The sequence below is a fragment of the Rhinatrema bivittatum genome, chromosome 8 (assembly GCF_901001135.1).
Source record: "Rhinatrema bivittatum chromosome 8, aRhiBiv1.1, whole genome shotgun sequence".
Taxonomy (NCBI): domain Eukaryota; kingdom Metazoa; phylum Chordata; class Amphibia; order Gymnophiona; family Rhinatrematidae; genus Rhinatrema; species Rhinatrema bivittatum.
The window spans coordinates 45,580,982-45,608,171 of NC_042622.1; the positions used below are offsets into that span (position 1 = coordinate 45,580,982).

Consider the following 27,190-nt stretch of genomic DNA (forward strand, 5'->3'; position numbering starts at 1 on the left):
ACGTTCTCTTTGGAACTTGGGCACAAACAAAGTCTACAGGTTAAACAACCCTGAACTTTCTCCCAATGCGCAGAGTTTGAAAGATTCCCTTAGAACTTTGCAACCGCTAAGCCCCCTTCCTCAGGTTACCAACTGCATTGTGTGAGGACCTTCTTCTATTGAAGTCTATGAGAAATTGTTCATGGATATGGAGTTTGTTTTCTCCAGGACCGGTACGGCTACTAGAATAACACTTCACAGATATGCCAGTTGTGCAGAATGCTTACAAAACTGTGCACAAAATGAAAACGTTGTATTTCGCACACTTTTATTGATGACGGGAGGGGGCCTTATTTTTGCAGGCAGAGTATCTGGACCAAAGATGTTCAAGATTTTGTTCCTTGTTATTTTCTGTGGCTTCCTCGGCCCATCGAAAGGTCAAGATGTGCAGAGTTCTGAGTGTTGCTGTGTTTTAAATGATCGTAAGTTCAAAGCCTATACACACATTGTGACAATCATTATTTGATGCTAGATGCAGTAAAGCATTTTTCCTACTTTGTAATCAGGAAGTCTTTTTTCCCTTTTTTTAACCCACTTTTCCCTTATTTATAACCACTCCCATGTCCCAGACTGTCCTAAGATCTGAAAGGAATTCTCCTACAAGAATTAATCTCAGCACCACTCCTTGGCGCAACTGTTTCACCCTCCCTCTGGGGCCGATGCAATAATATTCGCGGAAAGCAGGCGCTGCCTTTTCAGTGCCTGCTTTACCACTAGCATGGCATCCGCGGGGGGGGGGGGGGGGGCACCATGCAATAGGCAAATTATCAGGTCGCGCTAGCAAGGAGGCGCTAAGGTCACTTGTGCGACCTTAACGCCTCCTTGCTAACGTGACTCCGCGGCGGCTGCCGGTTATGAAGACCGACGCCAGTAAACTAGGTGTCGGCCTTCATAACTCGGTGGTCTGCCGAGGTTTTTTTTTTGTTTTTGTTTTTTAAATAATTTATTCTTTATTGAATTTTAAATATCATTACGGAATGAAATCACATTTATTATGATTAATTCAGGAAAAATAATATAGCAGCATTATTTTCCAGAGAAATTATCCAATAATTAATTTTTTTTTTACTGAAGAAGTACAGAAAAGCAGTTTTTTTCTGCTTTTCTGTACTTCTTTTACATGCGCTCAGCTATTAACGCCTGCTCCAGGCAGGTGTTAATATCTGAGCGATAAATGTGCATCTGAAACGCACATTTATTTTTTTGCATTTGGAGTGAATGAGTAATAGCCTCATTCACATGCATTTTCATGTGATTATTTATTTATTTATTTATTTAAACATGTTTATGTACCGCCTTTACAATTCAAAAGAATTAATCAAAACGGTTTACAACCGAACATACATAATGGATAAACTTTAAAACATAAACAAAATAAAAGCTAACATTAAAATAATAATACAATAAACATTCATGCCCTACAACGTTAAACAGTAAGTTGGGTTGAATCTGTAGTATTGTTTCTTATCGATACATCTGTTTGAAATTAGGGGGTGGATTAGCGCCTATTTAACCCACGTCCGATAGCGAGTTAAACAGTGAGCTCGTGTGAGCGCACTGTATTGCACCGGCCCCTCTGAGAGTTTGAGCGTTCTATATCCGTAGCATGCCCTGGCTTTGGGGCTTTCCGGTCCTCGTGTCAAAAAGGAACAGCTCTAACTGTTAAACCTTCCTACACAGACAAAACAAAAATACAGAAAGGATTCAATAGAAAGGGAAAACAACTAGGCAGGCAGAAAAAATAGACAATTTTAATCTCACACAATTAAATGTATTTACTGCATCAATATGATCAAAGTTATTAATTACATGAACTCTTAGAAAAAGAGGACACTAAAGAAGGCAATGACTCAACTCAAGCACCCCTTCTGTGGCTCCAGAGCATTAAAAAATAAAGCCAAAACTTGATAAGGATCATAAAAACCTAAGATTATTAATTATATATTAATTATATATAATCTTACATTCACAATAATTAAATGTAACAACAAATGTTAACCACCCCCCACCATCTACAATATTTTGCTGAAAATGAAACATGCTCCTCTCACTTGAGTTGCTCTTCCACATCTGGAAATGGATAGGTCCATATTCAGTAAGTCATTGAAGCGACTTGGCTAACGTTACCTGGAGAAAGTTATTTGGGTAACTTTGCCCATGGCCAGTCTACTGAATACTGGCTTTAAAAAAAACAACCCAGCTGTGAGCACTTTCCCCTTCCCCACAATCCTCCTATCCTCCCCACCCCCTACACCCCAACAGTGCTAGGCAAAACCAGGGGGAGAAGAGATTTTGTCCTTCTCCTGCTGGCTTCAGTATTAAATGCCGGTACAGCTCTGGGCTTTGATTGGTCAGCTGTCACTGAAGGGACCAAAACAAGCCCAGTGAAGTGAATAAATATATATTAAACGCTGGTTACACCTGATTGATGGGCAGGTACCGCGGGAATCGCTGAAAGCGGCTCACTGCGGCCAGAACCACAGCAGTTTGTTATATAACGTCCTATGGGCCCGCACAGGAAAAAAGCAGTGTCTGTTTATCAGCAAAAATGCCCTGCATGGTGTTTGTACCAAGAACCCCCCAAAAATGAAAGAATCAATAATGATAAACACAACGTGAGAAAGCTCACTCAAGACAAAATATTTGGGACAAATTATTAGACTCACTTATTTAAATATTTATGACCATCATACTGCACAGGTCAGGCACGAAAGATTTTGTGTTTCTGAAATCCTTTAATGTGCTAAGTTGTAATCATTGGTCAATGCAGAATGCCTATATGTCCATACAGTGAACTAGGGGTGTGCATTCGTTTTGAACTTATAGGTAAAACGCAACTTACTTTTTTTTTTAACTTAAAAAAGTGATGAGGCGAAAACGATCGGATTTCCAACTTATTCAACATAGCTATGTTGAATACGTTGGAAATCGCGATTGTTGATCCTAAATAAAAATTTAAACCCCTCACCCTCCTTAATCCCCCCCCAAGACTTACCAAAACTCCCTGGTGGTCTAGGGGGAGTCAGGACGCCATTTCTGAACTCCTTTGCGAGGAGCACGTGACGTCGGCGTCACGTCGGAGTGACGCCGACGTCACGTGATTCCCCGCGGGTTCGCTCCGGGACCCTCGTTGGACCCAAAAGGAACTTTTGGCCAGCTTGGGGGGGCTTCCTGACCCCCCCAAGCTGGCCAAAATCACGTGACGTCCGCGTCACTCCGACGTGACGCGGACGTCACGTGCTCCTCGCAAAGGAGTTCAGAAATGGCGTCCTGACTCCCCCTAGACCACCAGGGAGTTTTGGTAAGTCTTGGGGGGGGATTAAGGAGGGTGAGGGGTTTAAATTTTTATTTAGGGAATCGGTGCACGTATGGACATAGACTCAACTTATGGAATTCTCCATATGTCCATATTGACCGAAATTGACCCCCCCTTTCGACTTATGGACTTAAGAACATAAACTTTTGGTCTGCACATCCCTACAGTGAACCCACCTTTCATTTTTTTTAAACATATTATCTTTGCAAATAAAATAAATTATATTATAGCTGAACTTATCTTTAGCTTGTTGGCAGGTTCTGTCAAATCTCTGTCACTTTCATTCTCTTGTCAACCAGCCGAAAGTGACAGAGATTTGGCAGAACCTAGGATTCCTAAATGGAGATGCATGATTAGTATATACTCCTGAGGAAGGACGCCTGCTCTGAAACATTGCAGTGTCATATGGAAGTGGGGATTTCATAAAAGGAAGACACTAGTTATTCTGTGCATCAGCACTCCTAGAAGCCGTTCCTTTTCCTGGACCGGGCAGCCAGCAAGATAAGTTCTGCTTGTGGTTTTACTATATAATTTATTTTATATGCAAAGAAAACATGTTTAAGAAATGAGAGGTGGGCTCACAAAATGGACATATAGGCAGTGAAACCTGCCTATCAATCAGGTGTAAAAGATTTCAGAAACACAAAATCTTTTGTGTCTGACCTGTGCAGTATGATGGTCATAAATATTTAAATAAGTGAGTCTAATAATTTGTCCCAAATATTTTGTCTTGAGTGAGCTTTCTCACACTCTGTATGGTATTTGAGCATTTGGAGGTCCTCTTCTGTATAAATTCTTCCAACTTAAATGCTGGTTACAGCTCTCAGCTGTACTGGCAGGTAGTAGTGAAGCCAGCAGGAAAACTTATCTTTCTCCTGCTGCTTAGGGTGGTACCTTTGGGGTTAGAGGTTGGGGATGGGAGGTTCTTGATGGGGCGGGTGCAGGGAAAACCACATCCCACACAAATTTAGCTGGACAAAAAAAAGCCCCCCCCCCCCCCCCGCCCGCAGGTGTTTCTGGGGTGGGATTTTAAAATTTAGCCAGTTACCATGATATTCAGCGCTATCCAGCCACATTTACCTGCAGAAGTCTGGTTGCAAAAACGGCAGGCAAAAATCAAATTCTGGTCAGGTAGATTTAGCCAGGTATTCAGTCACAAAATTAGCTGGCTAAATGCAAATGAATATTTGGCTAAAAGTAACCAGATAAACTTACCTGGTCAGCAGTTTTGAATATTAGAGGGGTGCACAGACATTTAGTTTTATTTCACAATCATTTCTTTTTTTTTTTTTGTTTGGTTTCTTTTAATTTTGTTTGTTTGTTTTTTCATTTCTTTAAAATGAAAACAAAAAAACAAACAAACCCCCCCCCCCCAAAACAAACACCACTTCCGGGCTCCCCACCCCAATCCCAGGTTCTCTCACTGAAAATTTCTTCTGGAGGCTCTTGCCCTGCCACCACTGGAAACGGCGCAGGCAGACCAAAGGTGGTGCCGTTTTAGACAGTAAAAATTAACAATGGCGCCGGCCACGCACATTATATTACATGGGGCCATGAGTCAGGCAGGGCCAAGGAATGCGGTGGGGGCAAATGTACCAAGCCCCCGGGGGCAGGAGGAAGGGAGGGGCTCATGCAGCAATGACACCAAATGAAGGCTCGTGGCCTCTTCTGGTGCTGATTCAACTGTAAGCTCAACGCAACAGAGGAAACTGTGGCACAAAACTATGTAAAAAGGACTGGCCTATCAAATTAACGTTTCCTTAATTTACCCCATCCCTCACTTTCTCCGCTGTTGGTGTGTGGTTCACAGGGGGTTGTAGTGTCTCTTCAAAAGATACCCTGAGCACCTTTGTCACTTGCGTGCCGTTCCCTTCCCGCTTAACAAGATCAACAAATGCAATGCGGCATGGCCAGAAGCCGTTGTTTCTGCTTAATTAAATGCAAGGTTGCCAGTGCAGTGTTTCACATGAACGTGCCAACGCGGTACCCACACATACACACACGCAAATGGCAGGTTTTAAACACCACCTGCAGCGCAGCAAACATTGGCCTGGATTTATCAAAATGCACTAAATACTGCATGCAATAGAAAAAGGGGTGTGTTTTATGGTAATGGGCACTTATTTGAATTTTTGCTAATGCCTATGTGAAGTGCTAAGTTACTGCAAATTGTGATAACTTTTTCACGCTTTGAGATAAGTGCCAGAATTGATGTATTTCCTACATACAACCACTGGGGGGACCGTGTTTACTATCAGGGGATAGAAAAAGAGTGAGGGTAAGAGTGAGAGAGAGCCTAACCATGATAGTTTACCACTAGATAGGTATTTATATCTCTATGGGAGGCCCATCTAGTAACTCGAGGTGAGGTTTCGGTATCAGTGTAGGGGTTTAGGGGCCACTTTGACATTTAAAGTGAGACGTACGAACAGAACAGTGCTTTCTTATGAAGATTTGATGATCCTCTGAGTGAGGAAACTCACTCAAAGATGAGATTTGTGTAATGTTCTCTCAACCTAGCTTGATGGGTCACCAAATCTTCACAAGAGAGCACTGTTCTGTTCGTACGTCTCACATTGAATGTCAAAGTGGCCCCTAACCCCTACACTAATACCTAAACCTCACCTCGAGTTACTAGGTGGGCCTCCCATAGAGATAAAAATACCGATCTAGTGTTAGGGTATCATGGCTTCTCTTTCTCTCTCTCTCTACACTTTTCCTGACATGCCCAAAAATCAGTGGGATTGATTTACAATGTCTTTTTCAGGTTTGAAACCAATATTTGAAAACGAACTTCTGGCACTATTGAAACCAATGAATCTACAATTACCTGGACTGCTAGGACTAAATGTAGTAAGGTGAGTTACTAGAGAGTATTACTAATACTGTTATTGAATTATTTTGGCACTGTACACAGCATTGTATAGGATAAATATAGATATATAGACACAGTGATAGAAAATGCTTAACACAACTTATATATAAATGGAATAGTAAGCTTACAATCCAAATGGATAAAAGAAGTGAACAAAGAGGGGGTGTCTTAAACTTATGATACATCACAAAGGAGATGGCAAGTTTTTGAAGCTTATAGGATGCATCTGTCTCACCTCTATACTGTAGATATTTTTATTTATATTCTATTTTTGCTACATCAAAGCAGTTACATTTGGGAACTGAAGCTATTTCCCTATCTAAAACTTGGCACCTAAGGCAATGTGATATGTCCAGGGTTACAAGGGGTGGCAGGTGGATTTGACTTTGAGCTTTCCTGATGCCTAGCCCATTGCTCTATCCATTAAGGCTACTCCTCCAAGTGAGCTAGGTATCATTTCAGGAACTATTACCTACCAGTCCCCCTGACAGCATCGGCCCAAGTGCCGAGGATGGCAGTGTCATGTCAGTAAGTCACAAGCACATCCATATATCTGTGGGCATCTGAATGGGGTGGGGGCCACAGGGCCCGACTAAAACCTGGGCCCTTCCCACCGAATCACTGCGGGATCTCGGGACCGAGTCAAAACAGGCTAAACCCATTCAGCAGTAGGAGGAGATAACCGTGGTACGTCAGCAGCACCTTCCACCTCTGCAACTCTGAGTCCAGTTGCTGCTTTGAACCTGATGGGACTCTGTACAGTTGCGCAGTTGAAAGCAGCCAGGCCAGGCCAGGCAGCAGAGGAGGGAGAGAGCGGCCTGAGGCACCACTGCGCTCCTCCCCCCGCCCCTGATCAGTGCGGAAGGAGGGAAGGAGAGAGGGGTGGCGGGGAGGGAAGTATAGGAGCCAACTTTTAAAAATGATCGCAGGCACTGCACACCCGCAAAAAAAAGCAAACAAACCCCACAGTGGGTGATAACTGAGCAGCCTGTATCCAGATGTGCAGAGAAGCAGGTAAAGCGGACATGGGGAGACCAAAAGCTAGGAAAGCACTCAAAGACTTCTTCCCAACCCAGCTCATTCCCACCAGTCTCCTACCCCATTCCCCATCCACACCACTGTCTCTCTCCCTCTCTCAACCCTCCCTTTTTCTCTCCTAATCTCTTCTTCCTTTTCTCCCAATCTTATCATTCCCCTCCCCCCCCCCCCCCCCCCCCCCTCCTTACCTTTGCTGCACTTTTTTACTTATCCCTGTCCTGCATGGTCATAAGTTTGATTTTTAGGTAGCTCCTATTTCAAATTTTGGCCGAAATGTGCAGGGGTTACACTCAGTCCTCACATGGTCTTACAGTTTATTATTAGCCCCGGGAATAGATTGAATGATTGCGTTTGGGTGGGCACAGGGGTCCCCCTAGTCAGAATGGACCTTTCTTCCCCTGGTGGAGAAATAGCTAAGGTCATTGACATTTCTGCACGCCGTCCTCTCTGCTCCAGGGTCTGCTGAGTGCCTCTAACTGAATTTTTTTTTTTTTTTTACACTCGCCACTCTTTTCTCTGATGATCTCTCAGATTGAAACTCTCAGCTCAGCTGAAGAAATATTCTATCCCTTCTCCCGGGCAAAGCTTCCTGTCAAAGCGAAAAGAACACCTCTCTTCTCACTTACCACAATCCAGCTGGATTGTGGTAAGTGAGAAGAGAGGTGGACGGATGCTGCTGCTGTCCAGCCCTGTTCAGTAGGATGGGAGCAGCAGGTCTTCTCTCCCCCGCCCCTCCCACAGCCAGAAGCAGGGACTCATAAACAGCTCCAAAATTGTTCACTTTGAAAATCTGAGAATCACCTCCAGCTAGGGTTTGTACTAGATCTGCCATGTGTCTCTTCCCATTCTCACAAACATCTCTCTGTGGGGTCAGAAATGAGAAAAAAGAGATCCCCTCCAAAAAAATAATGAAACACTCCTCTTTCTCCAAAATCCAAGTCAAAATGGCACACCAGTGTCTATTCCCTCCTGCAGTTCTGCAGGCAGGAGATGCCACTCCCAGTATCCTCAGAGGAGATGCTGGTTAAGAATGGTACACTTCCTCTTCAGCTCCCTAAACCCTACTGTAAGCTATAGCCTTCTACTGAAGACCCAGGGAAGTCTCTACAGCTTAACCCCCTCTGCCTGCTCCACTCCCTAGATCGTCTTGACTCGTCCTTCTCTCTTCCCATCCCTCCACCCCCAGGAGGTTCCTCCTCAACCCTCGTTTACAGGCTTGGTTCACCCACCCTTTCAGCAATTCCCCCCCCCCCCCCCCCCTACTATCAGCAAGTCAGGCTTTCCTTCATTGGTAGGCTCAGCTCACCTCTCAATTTGTGATTCCCCTCCTCTATAAGCTTTGATCATTTGCTGGCTCTCCCTTCCCTGAGCCCAGGCACATCTCCTCTTTGAGTTTTTCTGGAACTGTTTCTGCCTCCCCATCCCCTGCAGCACTACTCCTGATCCCAGGCCAGAGCCGGTCCCATGCCATGGCATCCACATAAGACACCCTGCCGCCGGGACGCTCAACAGTCAGAATCTCCCCAGCTCCTGGGCCACAGCTGCATGTGGTGCTTCCTACCCAGAGATAACTGCTGTCTTCTATGGGAGATAACAGGGGAATATTTCTTTTCATTTTGGTGGGCAATGGGAACAGGGCTCCTCTCAATTCAAGTCCCGACTGTAGACCTTCTCACTACTGGACCTGTCTCTAAGCACTCCTGCCCCCACATACTTTATTTTATAAAATGTAATTATTTTGACCATCCTCACAAACACATCAGCCACAGTTTCTCTCATGTAGTTTTGCTCTCGATTACAACTAAAGCCCAATAATGTACACACACACAACCTCCTTTCTCAGGCACACAGACACATCCAGTATCTTTCCCTATTCCTCTCAGAGCTCTTCTCGCCCCCTACTTTCCAAGTTCTCCTCCGCAGACAGCCCAACATTGGAATATAGATTCCGGGGAGAAGGGTACAGGGAAAAGAAGCAAAAGTCAATGTGCAACACTCCCTCACCCAAAAGAGTAAACCACCGCTAATGTCAGGCTTTGGGCATTATAGCTAGAATTAAAAAAAAAAATTAAAATATATATATATATATATATATATATATGTTGTATCTCACCCATTTTTTACCTTTCACCTCCGTATCTCTTATCTTATTCTTCCATCACCTCATCCTAATCCTCCTTCTCTAGTCTCTCCCATGCTGGCATCTTTCCCCTTTCTCCCTCCTCCTCCTCCTCTCCATGCTCACGCTGTATCTCTTTCCTCCCATACCCTCCATATATGTATCATTCCTTTCTCTCTTCTGTTCCCCCTCTCTCTTTCTCTACCCTCCAACGCCCTCGTGAGCACCTCTCTCTGTCCTCTCCCCCTCTTGTGTCTGTGTCCCCTCTGCCGCTATCTCCCCTGTGCCTGCCTGTCTCAGGTGCCTCACCTCAAAAGCTTTTTTTTTTTTTTTAGGTCTTTCCTCCGATCAGGGTGAGAAAGGAGCGACACCCAGAGGGCTAATGCTGCAGGAGACCTGCAAGCCATAGGCGGCCCTATCTTAGGGTTGTGCTATGCCCAGCCTCCTCTCCTCACAGTGTCCAATCAGTGCATAGAAAAGGAGGCAGGGGGCGGGGCGGGGTGACGCACAGCTCGGTGGATAAGAGGTGCCTGCTTCCCGCACTCCTCATAACCAGGAAGGGTAGTGGGGGACAAGAGGGGCCAGCTGCAAGAATTAGACTTTCGGAGTCTGATCAGTACATCTGGCCATACGCTGCATAGTAGCATCATTGAAAACTTTGGTTGTCCACTCCAAAACTAGGCAGCTGGCAATACTAACCTTTCATCCCGGGTGCCCTTCTTATCACAGCCCCGAGCCTTCTCTTCCAGCCTGTAAGTAACTCCTTCTCTCAGCTCCTATCCCTCTTCTCACAGCACCCCCCCCCCCCCCATGCCCCCTCTCTCAGCTACTCTTCCAACCCCTCTCACCCTCACAGCCTGTGTAGAGTCCTTCCCTCAATATCACTATCAGCCCCTCTTTCCCTCAAAGTTCCTCTCCTCCTCTCCCAGCCAGCATTATCTCCCCCATCTGCCAGCCCTCTTTCACTCATCATAGCTCCTCTGTGGGGGGAGCAGAAGGGAGAGGAGGTAAGGGGAAAAGAGGGGGTGCAGGGGTAGGGGGGGGGGAGAAAGAGAAATAATGGCAGGGGACAGGAGGGAACGAAGAGGCAGTCTCCCTCTAACCAAAAAGGTGTTGCCCTGTCCCTGTGTATGAAGTCATTTTAACCTTGTCCACAGAAAGTGGTGTGTTGCGGAGATTAAAGGGTCCTCAGGTATTATAAACTAGAAAGTGGCTGTTGTGGATATGTATGTATTTTTTTTCTCATTTGTATACAGCTAGGCTCACTACTTGTACTCTATTTTTGACAATCTGTATTCTTGCAGTATGTATGTTTCTTATTTATACATTATTTACCACATTCAGTTTTTTCTGTCTAAATAGTAAACTATGTATCCTTGCTTCCTACTCTGTCCTCTGCTGTTTATCATACTCTGTAAGCCAATATGCAGAGTCATTCATCAAAATGAGTTATGGGTGTTAACACATGTGTTAAGGTCATTACGCACGCGATAATCATGGTACTGCACTGTGTGAATTTTTCAAAGGAGCGGTATTGGGAAGGGTTAATGAAAATGAAGAGCAATATTGCACCGTATGATACCATAGCGCATGCTATAAAATGATTTTAACACTAGAAATAATTACACCTTTTTCTCCTGGTGTTAAGCTGTGTGATATGCCTGAAACACAGTTTGTGATAAAGATTGCATTGAGAGAACGAGACAGACAGACAGACTCATTATGAAGCCTTCACAGCAGTCAACTATTATATCACTATAGGAGGACCAGCAAATAACTCAAGGTGAGGTTTTAGTGATGGTTTAGGGTTTAGGGGCCAGTTCTACATGCAGAGGGGCCGAGCGCACTGTTTAACACGCAGTTGGATACGGTTGGGTAGGTGCATCCACAGCCCCTTATGCATGTGAATGAGGCTATTAGTTATTCACTCCACGTGCAGTACAAAATGTGTGTCCAATATGCACATTTCTGAACACCCCAAAAAGTTGTACAGAAAAGCAGAAAATACCGTTTTTCTGTACATCCTCCAACTTAATATCGTGGCAATATAAGATCGGAGGAACAAAAGATTAAAAATAAACACGTTTTTAAAAAGTGCCAGTGGTCAGGTTTGGGAAATGGACGCTCACTTAATCAGCATCCATTTTCCAAACCCATGTCTGTGCACCGATTAGGAAAACAGACGCTGATAAATGCAACATCTGTTTTCGTAGCTGGCAGACAGCTGACCACCTGGGCGCCCACTGTCAAAGAGGCGCTAGGGGTGCACAATCGACCCTAGCGCCTCCTTGTCAGCGCGACCTGTAATTAAAATATTGTATGGTGCCCCCAGGAAAGGTACCTGGGGGCGCGTTAGGAAAGCAGGCGCTGAAACCTTAGCACCCGCATTCAGCTCATTTTTTGCAACGGCCCTAGTGTGAGACATACGAACAGTACAGTACACCTTGGTGAAGATTTGACGTCATTTGGAATGAGGAAAGTCTCAAAAAGATGAGATTTCTACTATGTTCTCTTGCCCTAGCTTGATCACTCTGCATGTAGAACTGGCCCCAAAACCCTAAACCACAACCAAAACCTCCCCTTGAGTTATTTGCTGGCCCTCCTATAGTGATATAAATAGTTTAATACTGTGAAGGCCTTATAATAAGATGTGCTCTCTCTCTCTTTCTCTCCTCCCCCAGCCTTATCATGGGCTTTATTCATGTGAAATCTTTAGCATTTTGATCCATCTAGGCCATGGATTGTTAGAGTTAACTGTTTTAGTTTTTATTTGATTTCTTCAAGAATGCTCCTTTTTTGTTCCTCCTGATGCAGTGTCTTGCGAAACACAGTCCTGTGCTGGGGAGAGAGAGCTGTGCTTTAATTTTCATTAGTGCTACACTTTCAGTTACCTGGATTTGTGTATTTTTTTCCCTTCAATAAACATGTATACATTTTCTATTTTATAATACCTGCAGACCCTTTAAACTCCGCAACACACCGCTTTCTTTGGTTTTGACCTATTTGTGTGTTTTGCACTCGTTTCCAAGTATTTTTGTGGTATTTTAAACTTGACATCATACTGTGCCAACGTTATGTTTTCTGTCTCCACAGACTACTGCCCCGCACAGACGCTGAGTTATTTTAGCTCTTAACCCCCCCCCCTCCAAAAACTACATTGCTCCTGTAGATACATATGCAGTACATGTGAAATCTCAAAGTCCAGCCAATATTATTTAATTTTAGTATTCATGCACACAGATGGAAATTTCTAAAAGTGGTTTCCATGGGTAAACAAAAACACCTTGGCCACATGAGTTGGGCGTGAAAAAGGGACCTTCCCTGCATGCAGCTAAAAGTGTGCACACATTTCCGCAACGCAGGCAACTTTCACCTGCATTGAGTAGAGGCAATTCCTGAAGGGTGGGGGGAGGTTTAGGGACAAGGGATCACGGTACACTGCACTCAACCTTTCTAATTCCAGAAGCCAGCAAATTAGTTCGTTGGAAAAGAACCCGTAGAAGAAGCAGCTGGAAATTCTCTCCGTGGCTTTCCCCGTGGGCGGTTTCCAGCGTGAAAGCCCGTGCATGCTTTCACTTGGAGAACTGATGGAAGGTCCACCAAGGGGGAGGTGGGGGGGGGGAGAGATAAAAAGTACCAGTGGACTTTGCAGCTATGCGGGACAGCATGAAAATTGCCTGCGCAACAGGATACACAATGCACCATACCATTACAATATTAAAAATAAATAAAATACCTATGACAAAATAAGTTGCCCCACAAGGGCCAAAATGAAGGACAACTCAAGTGGCCATAATTTTATTTCATATTGTTTATTCTGCATTCACATTTGCTGGCTATAATTTTGTCTATTTATTTGTATTTTTATGAATGTTTTTATTGTACACTGCTTAGGGCATTGGATACTGTGGCTAGCAACTTTTTTAGATAAATAAATCCTCCCCAAACCTCCCCCTGCCCTTGAAATCTGTAAATGTATTTAAAGAGGGGGTGGGGGGAGGTAAAACCACTGTAGTGTATTGAATGATGTGGATACAAAGGCAACTGGCTTCCGTTTTGAAGTGGGAGATGGAGGGTATCTAGGTCTTTGTTTTGGATTTAAAAAAGAGACAAATGTTCTGGACGTATTGAAGGTGAGCTAATTGGGAGTGGAAGCATGGGAAGGAGATAAAACTGCAACAATGTATTCAAGAAGAGAGGAAGAGGAGCCTCATTCTCATTAGGCGGCAGTGCATGTCCTGTCCTCATAGAGAATGAGATTATTCAGGTTTGATAAAGTGCCAACATTTCAAATGAATCCACCACTGAAAACAAATTTAACTGTTTTTTTCTTATTCTGGCAGCTTTCGATTTGATTCTTGTGATTTCCTGAGCTTCAGCATTACCTGTGAAGAACCAGATATGGTCAGACTTGACTCTGTGCTTACACTGAATCTAAAAGTATTAGGAAAGTAAGTTGAGCTTTTTTTTCTGTATTTTAATAAAAACAGATGGCTCTGATGACTTCTCAGGCTGTATGCATATATTTTTCTGAATGCAGCCTTAAAATCTGCTTTTGATTCTTCAAACAATCCCACAAATCTTCACATCCTGCAATGGAAATGCCTCAGGGCGAAAGTAGTTTGTGACTATAAATCCCTAAAATTCCTTCAGAGGACTTTCCGCTGCCATCTTAAAAGGTCACCTGCCCAAAAGAAAAAGAAAAATCCTGTATTTTATCTTTCTCCCACAGCTTTCTTTATGTCATTTCAGATTTATTTTTCCCGTCGATAGCAGGGCTGAATTAGCCATGCTGTCATGGGATCTGTCCATCAGGTCCGGGAGGCGGAGCTTGATAAAGCAGAGGTTAAGACTTTTGTCCCTCTGCGGCTGCGCGTGGGTTCCCGCGCAGGAAGTACAGGTTCTCCTCAGTCTGTTCTTTCCGCGCGCGGGAACGCACGCGGAGCTTCTCTTCTCCTCAAAAAAAAAAAAAAAAATGTCTAAATCCGGATTTAAGAGATGTTGCTGTGGCAGGGTAATGTCTATGACAGACGGTCACGACCGTTGTTACCACTGCCTTGGCGTTAAACACGATGTTAAAAACTGCGAATTCTGCGCTCGGATGTCCCCTAGAGCGCAACGACAACGGGCCTATCGACTCCAAGAACTAGTCAGTACTTCAGACCCCTCCGAAGCGCACTCTTCCCCTGGACCGGCGAAGAAAGGCCCGCACCCTCAAAAGCGGCCCACTTCCTGCGGCGACTTCCGTAAAAAAGGTCAGGGCTCTGACTCTTTCGATCGGGACAGTTCGCCTATGCGAGCGCCGCAGCCTCCAAAACATACTGAGGCGACCGTTCGTCCTTCGAAACGGCTCCATGTTGACTCCAGACACGGCGCAGAGAGAACCTCTCGCCCAAGCAAACAGTCGGCGCACGTACATCCGTGCCGTCCTATGGCGCATGACCTCGCGGCGCCGCCCTCCACGGCGCGGGACAAGATTAAACATGTCTCCACCCACACGGCGCCAGACCGACCATCGGCGCAGATGGCGCCAAAACCTTCAACTAAACATACGGCGCCGCTGGTTGAACTGCCGCATATGGCGCCGCAATCCACTTCGGCGCAGTCGGCGCCTCACACATCGATGCAGTCGGCGCCGCAATCGGCGCAGTCAACGGCGCCCACATCAGTACAGTCGGCGCCGTGCACATCGGCGCCGCTTACATCGGCGCACTCGACGCCACAGAAAACGGTTTCAGCGCCGGGATCGGGGCTGGTATCCTTGGAAAAAGATCCAGAGGCAATCGACACTCGTCCGAAGCCACGATCTAGACATCATCTACCTGCAGTGTCCGCTTCGACTATAAATAAACACTCCAGTTCAAAGGAACGTCCTCAGGATCCTTCCTCATCGGTGATTCACCAAAGGACATGCCCCTTAAAATGCGGGTTTCAGAACATTCTCAACGCAGGCGTGAATGGTACTCTCTATCGGGGAAGTCTACCCAGGAGGACACAGGGCAAGGTATACAATCTATGCTCTTACAACAAAAATGAAAACACCAGTCCTCTCAGTCGGCCACGACTTCTACAAGTTCGCATTCTCCCTCAAACGCTTCCTCCAAGAAGCAGAAGCGACACCATAGCCGTGCCCGTCATAGCCACCATACACACCAACACAGCCATCGCCACCGTTCTAATAGTGGCTCGGCAAAAACAGATGATGGCTCACAGGTGCATTCATCACGAGCTTCTTCATCCAGGTCAAGACGTTTCACACAGTCACCTATCTCTCTTTCTGCCTCTCATAACTCTCAATCTCCAAATAGATCTATTACACCAGTGGAGCTACCTCGCTCTCCTCATTTACAGACTAAGCCTCATCCTAGCCATAAACCATCAATGCCAGTTCATGCGAAGGAGGCTTTCCTCCAACTCTCACAATCCCTAACAGGATTTTACGAAACCTTGGAATCAGCATTCACAATGTCTGGTCAAGGTGAGTCACCGGTTTCTGAACCAAAAACTCCACCAATGACTCCTAAGCCACGGGATGCACCTCTTCCCCTTCTTCCATTCAAGCCATTTCACCTACAGCCAGTCCGCACCACTCCAGGGGCTTTCGATCTCCGTCTCTCTCGCCTTCGTCTTCCACAGGTTTCCCGTCGGACCCTCAGGAGCAGCCTCAAGAGCCTTACTCACCACCGGAAGACCTGTCCTACCCTCGATTTCTGGAGAAAATTGGCAAAATCTTGCAGTTATCATTACAAAAGGAGACCGACCCCCGAGCGGAAACCTTAGGCCTCCTTAAAATTTTTGACACACCGGGGGAACCTTTGGCGATACCACCGCACGACTTACTTCACCAAGTGTTATTGAAATCTTGGGAAACACCCCAATCTATTTCCGCTGTTTCTCAGAAATCTGACCTCAAGTTTCGAATGAAAAAAGATCCGCCCTATTCCCTACCTCAACTACCACACGAATCTATTGTAGTTGAGTCTGCAATGCAACGATTCAAAAAGGCAAGGACTCATTTCTCTTACCCACCTAATCGAGACAACAGATATTTGGATGAAGTAGGCCGGAAGATCTTTCAAAATGCGATGCTGACCACTAGAATCATGAACCATCAGTTTTACATGGTACAATACTTGTACGAATGTATACAAGCAACTAAAGGGCTGTTAACAACTTCAGCAGCAACTGCACCGCAAACCCTACACGACATGGAGGAATGTACTAGACATCTACTCAGGTCTATTTATGAAGGACTGGAAACTTCATCCAGGGCATCCGCCGTCTCCATTGCGGCTTGCCGCACAGCATGGCTACGCTCGAGTTCTATCCGAGAAGACGTCCACCATAAGTTGACCAACCTACCATGTATGGGGGATAACCTCTTTGGTGCCAAACTCCAGGAGACTGTAGGCAAACTTAAAGATGAAGCCATAGCGGTTCAATCGCTACAATCTTCTACAACTGCCCAATATCCAAGGCGCACATATACGTCCGGCAGACGTTCCAGCTTCGGGCGCAGGCCATATCGTTCATATCAATCCTACAGACCATCTTCTTACGCCACGTATCAACGACCTCAACAGCAATCTCACCAACCGCAGCTGCCGCGCCGGGGGAAGCCCCGTGCTCAGCGTCCTCAGCAACAACTTTCCACTTCAGCAGCCAAGCCAACGCAGTCTTTTTAGTTTTACAGCCACCACTTCATTCTCTAGCTCCGCCGGGGTGAATTCAGGCATGCCTCCCAGTATGGGAACGGATAACATCCGATCAGTGGGTCTTGCAGATAGTTCGACATGGCTATCAACTTCAGTTTCTACACAAACCAAACCTACCTCACCTCCCTCCCACGCAGTTCCAAAGATCGCAAGATCAACTTCAATTGGAAATCTCTACTCTGCTCCAAAATTGAGCCATCAAGAAGCTCACACTTTCACAGAGCAACAAAGGGTTTTACTCCCCATATTTCCTTGTGCCAAAGAAATCGGGAGGACAACACCCCATTCTAGATCTCCGGGAGCTCAACAAATTCCTAGTCAAGGAGAAATTCAAAATGGTATCCTTGAAACCATTCTTCCTCTGCTGCAACCCAACGACTGGATGTGTTCCATTGACCTAAAGGATGCCTACACTCATATTCCTATTCACCCTGCCTCGTGGAGATACCTGTGCTTCAGATACCAGAATCAACACTATCAGTACAGGGTACTCCCGTTTGGGCTATCAGCGGCCCCCAGAGTTTTCACCAAATGCATGGTGGTAGTGGTGGCTTACCTCAGGAAACAGGGAATGACAATTTTTCCCTACCTCGACGACTGGCTAATTGTCGCCCATTCAAAGATCATGTTACTCAACCATCTTCAAAGCATTATTCGTTGTCTACAAGAGTTGGGCCTGGTGGTAAATTTTCCAAAGTCACATCTACAACCGACTCAGCTATTAACGTTCATCGGAGCACTACTGGACACTACGCGATGCAGAGCTTATCTTCCAGTAGAGAGACAGCTCCTGTTACAGCCTCTTCTTCTCAATCTCTGGAACAACCAATCACCGACAGCGAGACAACTGTTAGTAGTCTTGGGGCATATGGCGGCTGCCAACTTTACAGTTCCCAACACCAGACTACATATGAGGCGTCTGCAGTGGGGCTTGAAACGTCAATGGAGACAACACACTCAGCCGTTAACTCACAAGATCACACTTACTGCGGACATGAAAAAAGACGTCTCATGGTGGATGAACCACAACGTTCTATCCAAAGGAGCGTTATTCCATATTCCAAGTCACGATGTAGTCCTCACCACAGATGCATCCCGAACGGGTTGGGGCGCTCATCTGGAGGTTTACGAGACACAAGGTCTATGGACCTCATCCGAACAAAACCTACAAATCAACTTACTAGAACTCAGAGCGATCCGCAAAGCACTTCTAGCTTTTCAAATCTACCTGCAGGGCCACAGAGTAATGATCTATACCGACAATCAGGTAGCCATGTTCTATATCAACAAACAAGGGGGATCGGGATCATGGCCCCTCTGCAAGGAAACTCTGCTAATTTATCAACATGCGCATCGGCATTGCATTCATCTCCAGGCGACCTACCTTCCAGGCATAGCGAACACGAGAGCGGACAAGCTAAGCCGACTCTTCCATCCCCACGAATGGGCACTTCATTCGGACATCGCCCAACATGTATTCGAACAGTGGGGAACCCCAACAATCGATCTCTTCGCAACTGAGTTCAACGCGCAAGTTCCTCGCTTCTGCTCCATACGGCCCAGCCTTCGCAGAGTAGCTCAGGATGCTTTCCTGATATCTTGGTCTCAGGACCTCCTTTACGCTTTCCCTCCAATTCCTGTCATTTCAAGAACCATTCAGAAATGCATAGAGGACAAAGCCTGCCTAATTCTGATAGCTCCAGCTTGGCCTCGCCAACCATGGTACAGTTTTCGGCTCAGATTGTCACAGGAGCCTCCTATACAACTTCCACAACGTCCCGACCTACTAGCTCAGGACCAAGGGACTTTATTGCACCCAATGCATGCCTCTCTTCATTTGACAGCATGGCTATTGAACGGAGCCTTTTGACCGAGCAAAACATATCTCAACGGGCTCAATTGATTCTTTTAGAATCCAGGAAACTGTCAACAAGACGCAACTACAAATATAAGTGGCAGCGTTATTCCACCTGGTGTATAACGAATGGCATACAACCAATGGATTGTCCTCCAGAAAGACTAATTGATTACCTCTGCACCCTATTCGACACGGGTTTAGCCACATCCTCCATTCGGGTGCATCTCAGTGCAATCGCAGCTTACCATAGACTGTGTAACAATGCAGCTATCTCAACCCATCCACTCCTTTCGCGTTTCATCAAAGGACTGTCTCATTTACGTCCTGCCGTTTCCAAACCCCCAGTGCCATGGGACATTAACACAGTTTTGGAGCAACTCATGCTTCCTCCGTTTGAACCCTTAGAGTCTGCTCATCCCAAATACCTCACATGGAAAGTAGTTTTCCTTATCGCAATGACTTCGGCACGAAGGGTTAGTGAACTACAAGCATTAGTGCATTATTTTCCATATTTACAATTTTATCCTCAAAAGGTGGTTCTCAGAACACACCCATCTTTCTTACCAAAGGTAGTCTCGTCTTTTCATCTCAATCAAAATATTGAACTGCCAACATTTTTTCCAAAACCTCACAAGACTGATAGAGAAAGACTTCTTCATACGCTCGACTGTAGGCGAACGCTTAAATGTTATACCTCCAGGACACAGGCTCTGTCTAGACCTTCCCAATTGTTTCTTTCCTTTGATCCAAAGGCACCGGGTCTCCCGGTTTCAAAACGAACCATTTCCAGTTGGATTGTTCAATGTATTCAATATTGTTATAAACTACAGAACATACCTCTCTCTTCCACACCAACTGCTCATCAAGTACAAGCCTTGTCAACCTCATGGGCACATCTTCGCAATGTGCAGCCTATAGACATTTGCAAAGCAGCTACGTGGTCTTCTCTCCACACTTTCACCTCGCACTACTGCCTCGACCAACAAGCCTCCAAGGATGCTAAAATAGGGCAGGCAGTTCTACATTCTCTATCTTCTGATCTACATTGACTGCCACTCCATTAGGATCACGCACCGCTCCCGCTGGTTTATTTGCCATGATCAGGAGCTTGGGACTCCCATGACAGCATGGCTAATTCAGCCCTGCTATCGACGGGAAAAGCAAGTTTGCTTACCGTAAACGGTGTTTCCGTAGATAGCAGGATGAATTAGCCATGCTGACCCACCCTCCTCCCTGGCAGTCACATGGTCTTCGACTACTACAGCTTAATCACAGACTGAGGAGAACCTGTACTTCCTGCGCGGGAACCCACGCGCAGCCGCAGAGGGACAAAAGTCTTAACCTCTGCTTTATCAAGCTCCGCCTCCCGGACCTGATGGACAGATCCCATGACAGCATGGCTAATTCATCCTGCTATCTACGGAAACACCGTTTACGGTAAGCAAACTTGCTTTTTTAAGACTCTCTTTATTTATAACAAAGACAGATACAGGCGAGAAATTGACTGCACGAGTCGTTAGAATCCTGCAACAAAAGGGACAACAATCCTAAGCTGCAGCCATGCAGATGAACAATTCTGTGATTTAAGTCCAAGCTCCATAGTGCACATAACATGAAAAGTGAAGACAAACAAATGTCTCCATAAGAGAGATCTGCACGGTTGAAGTATCTGGGACACTGCTGGCCCCTTCCGATCTAAACTTCCCTTTTGGAAATGTTCATGAGCTATGCTTACCTAATGATATTTCAGGAATGAATTCTTTCTGGGAAGCAGGGTTTTCTGGCTTTGCAAGGATAGAATGGTTAAGTGATGAGGTCCCTTCCTGTTCCCCAGTGCTTTCTCACGGGAGGTGATTTAAAAGAGACTATGAAACACTTTTATAGGGTTTGCTCATTGGGGCCGATGCAATAGAGTGTACTCAGCTGAGCGCACTGTTTAACCCGCAGTTGCACACTGGTTGTGTAGGCGCGTCCACAGCCCTTTATGCTAAAAGGGGCTTAGCACCTCCACAACGCGTGTCCAACGCACTGTGAAACGAATAGTGCTCATCACATGCAAATGCATATTGATGAGGCTATTAGTTAGTCACCCCAAATGCAAAAAGGCTTTAATTTTTTGAGTGCCCCCCAAACGTTGTACAGAAAAGCAGAAAATACTGCATTTCTGTATATCCTCCAACTTAATATCGGGGCAATATTAAGTCAGAGGAAGGAAAGGTTTAAAAAAACAATTTTTTTAAAGTCCCGGTGGTCAGGTTTGCGAAACAGATGCTCCGTTAACTAGCATCCGTTTTCTGAACCCATGGCTGTGCGCTGATTAGCAAAATGTACACAGATAACTTCAGTGTCCGTTTTCTTAACAGGTGGACAGTTGACCTCTCCTGGGCGCCCACTGTCAAGGAGGCGCTAGGGACAAGCAATTGACCCTAATGCCTCCTTGACAGCGCGACCCCTAATTTAAATATTGCATGGTGCCCCCAGGAGAACTGCCTGGGGGCGTGTTAGGAAAATGGGTGCTGAAGACTCAGAGCCCGCTTTCAGCGCATTTTTCTTTTTAATTGACCCCATTGTGACTTGTAGAAGGGAGTGTTAGCTCCCAAAAGCTACTTAAGAAACAGATTATTAATGCAGTAAAAAGATTTTACCTTATATTTATTTACTAACCTTTGTTTTCATTCTGTTTACAATGTAACCCAGTCTCCATTCAGTACAGTCTGGCCCTTTGAAGGATTTCCATCCATAAAACAGTATTATTCGTTTATATGCTACCTTTCAAGCACTTCATAGCAGATTATATTCAGGTACTATCCTGTCACCAGAGGGCTTACAAATTCAAGTTTGTCTCTAAGGCAAAAGAGAGTGAAATGACTTGCCCAGCATCACAAGGAGTAAGCACAATATTTGAACCTGGGCTTCCCTAGCTCAGAGCCTGCTGCTCTAACCACTCCAGACATTGCCTTTGCAGTCAAACAATGATCAGTCAGCCCCCCTGGGCTAAGGATTCAGCTCCATTTCCTTCAGACTTGCCTCCAGCCTCCTGCTCACAGCTTCATCCTTGCCCTCCTGCCTCTGTTCCTGTGAGACAGGGTTGTAAAGGCTGCTGGCTCCTCTTCCCTGCCTTGTAACACCAAGCATTTGCAGCTACTCTCCAGGCAGGGAATCGGTGCCTGGTTTAGTATGTTCCTTGAGCCACCCTTTCACAAGCTTTAGGGTCTCTGTTACGGTTTTGTAGGGCAGACCTTGAGAGTACCTCATTTAAATGATGAGAAGATCTGAATACAATGGCGCTGAAACATGCTGCACACGAACACAATTTGTGCACTAATGGGTAGATTTTAAAAACATACATGCGCGCCTCCTTGTGCGCTCGCTATCCGGTGCGCACACATGGACGCGGGATTTGGTGCTTGCATGTTATAAAATCCGGGTCAGCATGCACGGGGGGGGGGGGGTTAGATTTGGCCAATTTATGCCCGGCGACGAGATCGGGCCTCTCCCAGTTCCCTCCCAGTCCGCTCAAATTGAGGAGCGGGCTGAGAGGGAACTTTTCTACCCACCTACCTACCCTCCCTCCCTCTTCCCCTCTCCTCCCTGACCCCTTTTCATGGCCTACCTTTTTTTTTTTCTTCTTTATTTCAGAATTTACGCCAGCCTACAGGCTGGCGAATGGCCGCCGTACCGGCCGCCTCCAGCTCCACCCCCCCTCCCCAGACCATCCCCCTTTTGTGAGGCCTAGCTCTTGTGCGCATAACGGGTTACGCATGTGGCCGGGCCCCTTCTAAAATGCGCAAGGCTCAGCCGCGTGCAAAATCCCCGGATTTTACGCTTTGGGGGGGGGGGGGTGTTTGAAAATTTAACCATATTTATTTAGCAAGTGAATTAGTCAGCAAGCCAAGCAATCTCTTGTCAGAGGCTACATGGAGTTTCTGAAGTTCTCCCTCCAGTTTAGTCAGGGCACTCCTACTTTTTGCATGAATCTGCAGGGTGCAGTTGCCAGAGATACCAAATGTATTCTGGCTGAAGTTTTATTGAAATTAATGAACACAATAATAGTTATCTGAAAATTCCTTACTGGTATCATCCTCACAAAATTCTAAAGATCTGTTTTTCTACTAGATGTTAAGTAAGGAGGAATAGAATCACAGTACATTTCGGAAGGCACTCGCATTCAAATGATCTTAACTGCTGTATTAAAAGGAGTGAAACAGGTTCTTTGGCTCCTCCAAGCCTTAGGATTTGACTAGCCAACCTCACCCTGTGCTGCACTGACACACAATTCTTCAGAGAAAGACAAAAAAGGCAATCGTTAAAAACCGCAAGATCAAAAAATAACTATTGTGCGTTTTCAAAAACAAAGTTCAAGAAAGAATTATTAAATCATTTGAAAATTCAGTGGAAATGGACATCAGCTACCTAGGGAAATAGATGATGATTCTAAAACATGGAAGTAGATATTTTGTTTGCAAGGCAGCTTCCTTCTTTCTGGACTTCCAGCTCAACTGGAAGCAGCTTCTACTGAGCTATGCTGTCATGATCCTTCACGTGTAACTACCCAGCATTTTCTCCCACAGTTTTGTAGCCCTCCTCATACCACTGAGCCTCACAGCTGTGTAAATGACTGAGGTTCCCCCCTCCCCCACTCACCCAGACAATGAATGCTGCCTCTAAGGCCTCTTTATTCCTGGAAAGTCAGAGGAGCAAAAGCAGGGAATCCAACTCAGATCTCCCACACTATAACACTACTGAGGTACCAGGCTGGCCCAGAAGTGTATAAATAGATAAATAGATTTTTACAACCATGCAACCTGAACTATTTCACTTAAGGAGTGTTTAAGGATATATTTTAATTAGATGAGCTGAGGAGGAACAGAGAGCAGACAGCTGGTTTTTTCTTCAGAGTTCCGGGCCCGTAAAGTCCTCCGGATTTCCTAAGAATACTGGCTTATATGAGGAGGACATATAAGGGAGGTATTCATCCTTTTGTTCTTTATTATTATTTGATTAATGTTCTATCTTTAGTTCTGTCTGTCTCCTATTTACTTGTATTGATTTATGTACAGCTTACTGTGATACTGAATTCAATGTTGGCATTTTGCTGATTCATTATCCATATGTTTACAACATTTAGTAAACTAAGTTTTGCTTTTGCAATATTTGTTTCTGCGGGTTCTATGACATTATATACCTCTCACGTCCACCATGCACAAGGATCTTATTCAAACATATCTTTTTCCAATATAGATAAAATCTTTATTGAATAAGGCACCAAATTTTCAATTTCTTTTTTATAAGCTACAATTAAAATTGGTATTGCTAAAATATAATAATTTAGTATTGTTTATGAAGTCTATTATAAAATGTCTATGAAAATTCACTATTGACAAATCCGGATAAGGATGTAATTATAATACACCTAATTTCATATAGCATCAATTATAGCACTAGCTTCAGAAAGCTTTGCTTGGATAAAAGTAACTTTGAAACAGTCAAAGGGATATAGAAGCCTATGTACTAACTTGTGGGATTTCTGCAGATTAGCTGACTTGTTCATGTGCAAGTTTGCTGCCCATGCAAATGAGCTGGGTGGGAAACGTGCACATGAAATTGAGCTCTCGGATTGGCTGAAAAAAGGATAATTACACTTCATTGAGGTGTGATTATCTATTTTGTGAAAACCAGCATGCTAAGATGTCTTCACAATTTTCATAGAATTCGTTATTATGAAGGGGGACAATTTTCAAAGAGTTTAAGCTCCTAACGTTTGCAATTAGGCTCCTAATTTGGCCCCTTTTCAAAATTTACTAGGCTGAATGCCAACATTTAGGCTCTTAGTTTCATTAGGGTCTTAAAATTAGGAATCCTAAAATGTGGCTGGCTGTGGGGATGAAGTTAGGGTGGGAAAATAAAATTAGGAGCTTAACACTGATTTTCAGCAGCAAGCACTTAATTTAGGATCCTAAATCTAGGCAAAAAAATAAAAGGGCTAAATGACGGAGCCTGACTTTTAAGCTCCCTAAATTGCCGTTAATTATCAGCTGAAAACTTAGGTTCCTAAGTATGGCATAAGTAACTCATTTAGGTACCTTGGAGGCCTAGATTTAGGAGCTCAGCATTTTTTTTTTAATATCTCCCAAGCTTCTTTGCATGATCTTGCACTGCAGCAGTTCATTGATAATGGATTTCAGTTTTCATGCCCAGCAGACCATGTGCTTAGATTTACTACATCTGAAGCCAAAAAAATGTATGTGGGTACAAAAGGGCCCTCATGCTCCCACTAGCCTGCATTTTCACTGGGAAACTCCTGTAGAAATGAGCTTGCAGGCCCGCAGTAAGCTTCCTGTACTGTTTCATTATTGTCCTCTCCATAATAAATGAAGTAATAGTTTGCCTATGATTATGGAAAATTATGTCATCAGTTAGTAAGATGCCATTAAACTTTCCACTGATCTCTTTGATAAAGCCCAGAACCAAACTGTATAATTAAGGCTAAGCACAGGATGACCACCCTGCTTCAGATCATAAGAGAAGAAGGGGTGGACGGTGGGGAGATCAGTGCTGATTTTTCACTCTTGTTCCAAAACATTCTAGGAGGATTTTTTTTTTTTTTAAACATATAAAAATCTTGAACAGGAGTAGAAACCTGCTAAATATAGGAATGGGAGGGAATCCAGGATCTCAGAGTATTACTTGTAAGATGCATAAAATGATTTTTCCCTTTCATCCTTGGTTAGGGCATTGTTGAGGGATTACACACAGTTTTGGGACCTTCGAGAAGGATGCAGACAGCCTAGAAGAGACGAACCAAAATTATTAAAGGCCTAAATAATTTGACCTAAAAGAAAAGACTCTTTGGAATGTGTGGTTAAGAAATCTTCTCATTTCTTTTCAAGCCTTGGAACATTATCTATAGCCCTGAAGATATCGGCAAACCTTTCACTGAACAAACGTGGAAATGACCTCGTAATGAAATATGCTGACTGTAAGGTCGGAGTTCAAGTTAGCACTGGGTGAGTCATACATCTGTCTGAGAGTCCATTGCAGTATTCTCTTTACTTTTATTAACACTGTAATAAGATGGCAGTAAAAGGTGCTCTAAAATTTAGAGCTCTTTACGACTACACAAAAAAAATTAGCTTTAGTACCAATGTAGTAAGCTAATGATATGCGAATCACTTGCTCGTAAAAAGATGTGCATTAAGAAAAAAAGTAGACAAAGTGAAAAAGAGTGCTAGAACAGTAGTTAATTTTAACTTTACTGCCATTTTTAACTTTAGAGGTTAGAAGTGAAATTTAGACTTAATGCATAGCTATAACCACTGAAGTAAAAAGGAATAAGAAACTCTATGCTGAGGGGTGGGTAGTGCTTTATCATTCAGGTGTCTCAGGACAGAGGATCTCTGGTCTGTGGAGTCTTGGGGCAGAGGGTCTCTGGCTTGAGCGTCCCAAGATAGAGGGTTTATGGTCCAGGGATCTTGGGCAGAGATTATCTAGCTCAGGGGTCTGAATCAGAGGGTCTCCAGCCCAGGATATTGTTTCTAGTGTTCCCAGGGCTGGAAACCCTATAACCAAGACACCCAAGCCTGGGAGCCTTAGAACCAACCACCTAGGTCTGGGGTGTTTATAGGGTTCCCAGGCTTGGGTGTCCTGGTTTCAGGGTTCCTAAGCCTGGGAGCTCTAGATAAAATATCCTCAGCCCTGGAAACTCTGTAAATGGGACACCCAGGCCTTAGAATCTTGGAACTAACACTCCCATGCCTGCATGTTTTGGTTACAGGGTTTTGAGAGACAACCCAGTAACTAGGACAACCTGGCCTAGGAGCCTTAGAACCAGCCACCTAAACCTGCAGTTCCCTGACTTGGGGCCCTGGGACCCAGGGGTCATCAATTTGGAGATCCCAGATCTGTGGGTGGATGATTTTTTAACCTCCAATTGAAAAAGAAGTTAAACTTAAATTAAACTTCAGCATTAAAAAAAAATGAACCAATTTTTAGCTTACTTCTCTGCATTAGTTAGCAAAGCCTAATGCAATTATTCATTTTTTTTTATTATTTTTTAACTCACATTTTTTATGAGCTAAAATCTTTTTTTAAATCTGTAGTTCTTTTAACTCACAAAAGTGTGCAAAATGGTAGTAAAGAAAAGCACGCTGAGCTTACCGTACTTTATAACATTGACAGCACTCTCAGCAGGTTTCACTTTGCATTGGCTAAGTCTAAATGTTTTAGTGCT

The 27,190-nt window shown here is 44.6% G+C and overlaps 1 protein-coding gene across 1 annotated transcript in view; it reads left to right on the forward strand.

Annotated features, from left to right (window-relative positions):
- Positions 1-27,190, forward strand: part of LOC115096995 — a 103,706-nt gene that overhangs the window by 1,662 nt on the left and 74,854 nt on the right. The window contains exons 2-5 of the mRNA XM_029612366.1: positions 342-461; positions 6,123-6,213; positions 13,731-13,838; positions 25,851-25,967. Of these exons, the coding sequence (XP_029468226.1) occupies positions 362-461; positions 6,123-6,213; positions 13,731-13,838; positions 25,851-25,967 (416 nt within the window). The 5' untranslated portion in view covers positions 342-361. The remainder of the gene's footprint in view (positions 1-341; positions 462-6,122; positions 6,214-13,730; positions 13,839-25,850; positions 25,968-27,190) is intronic.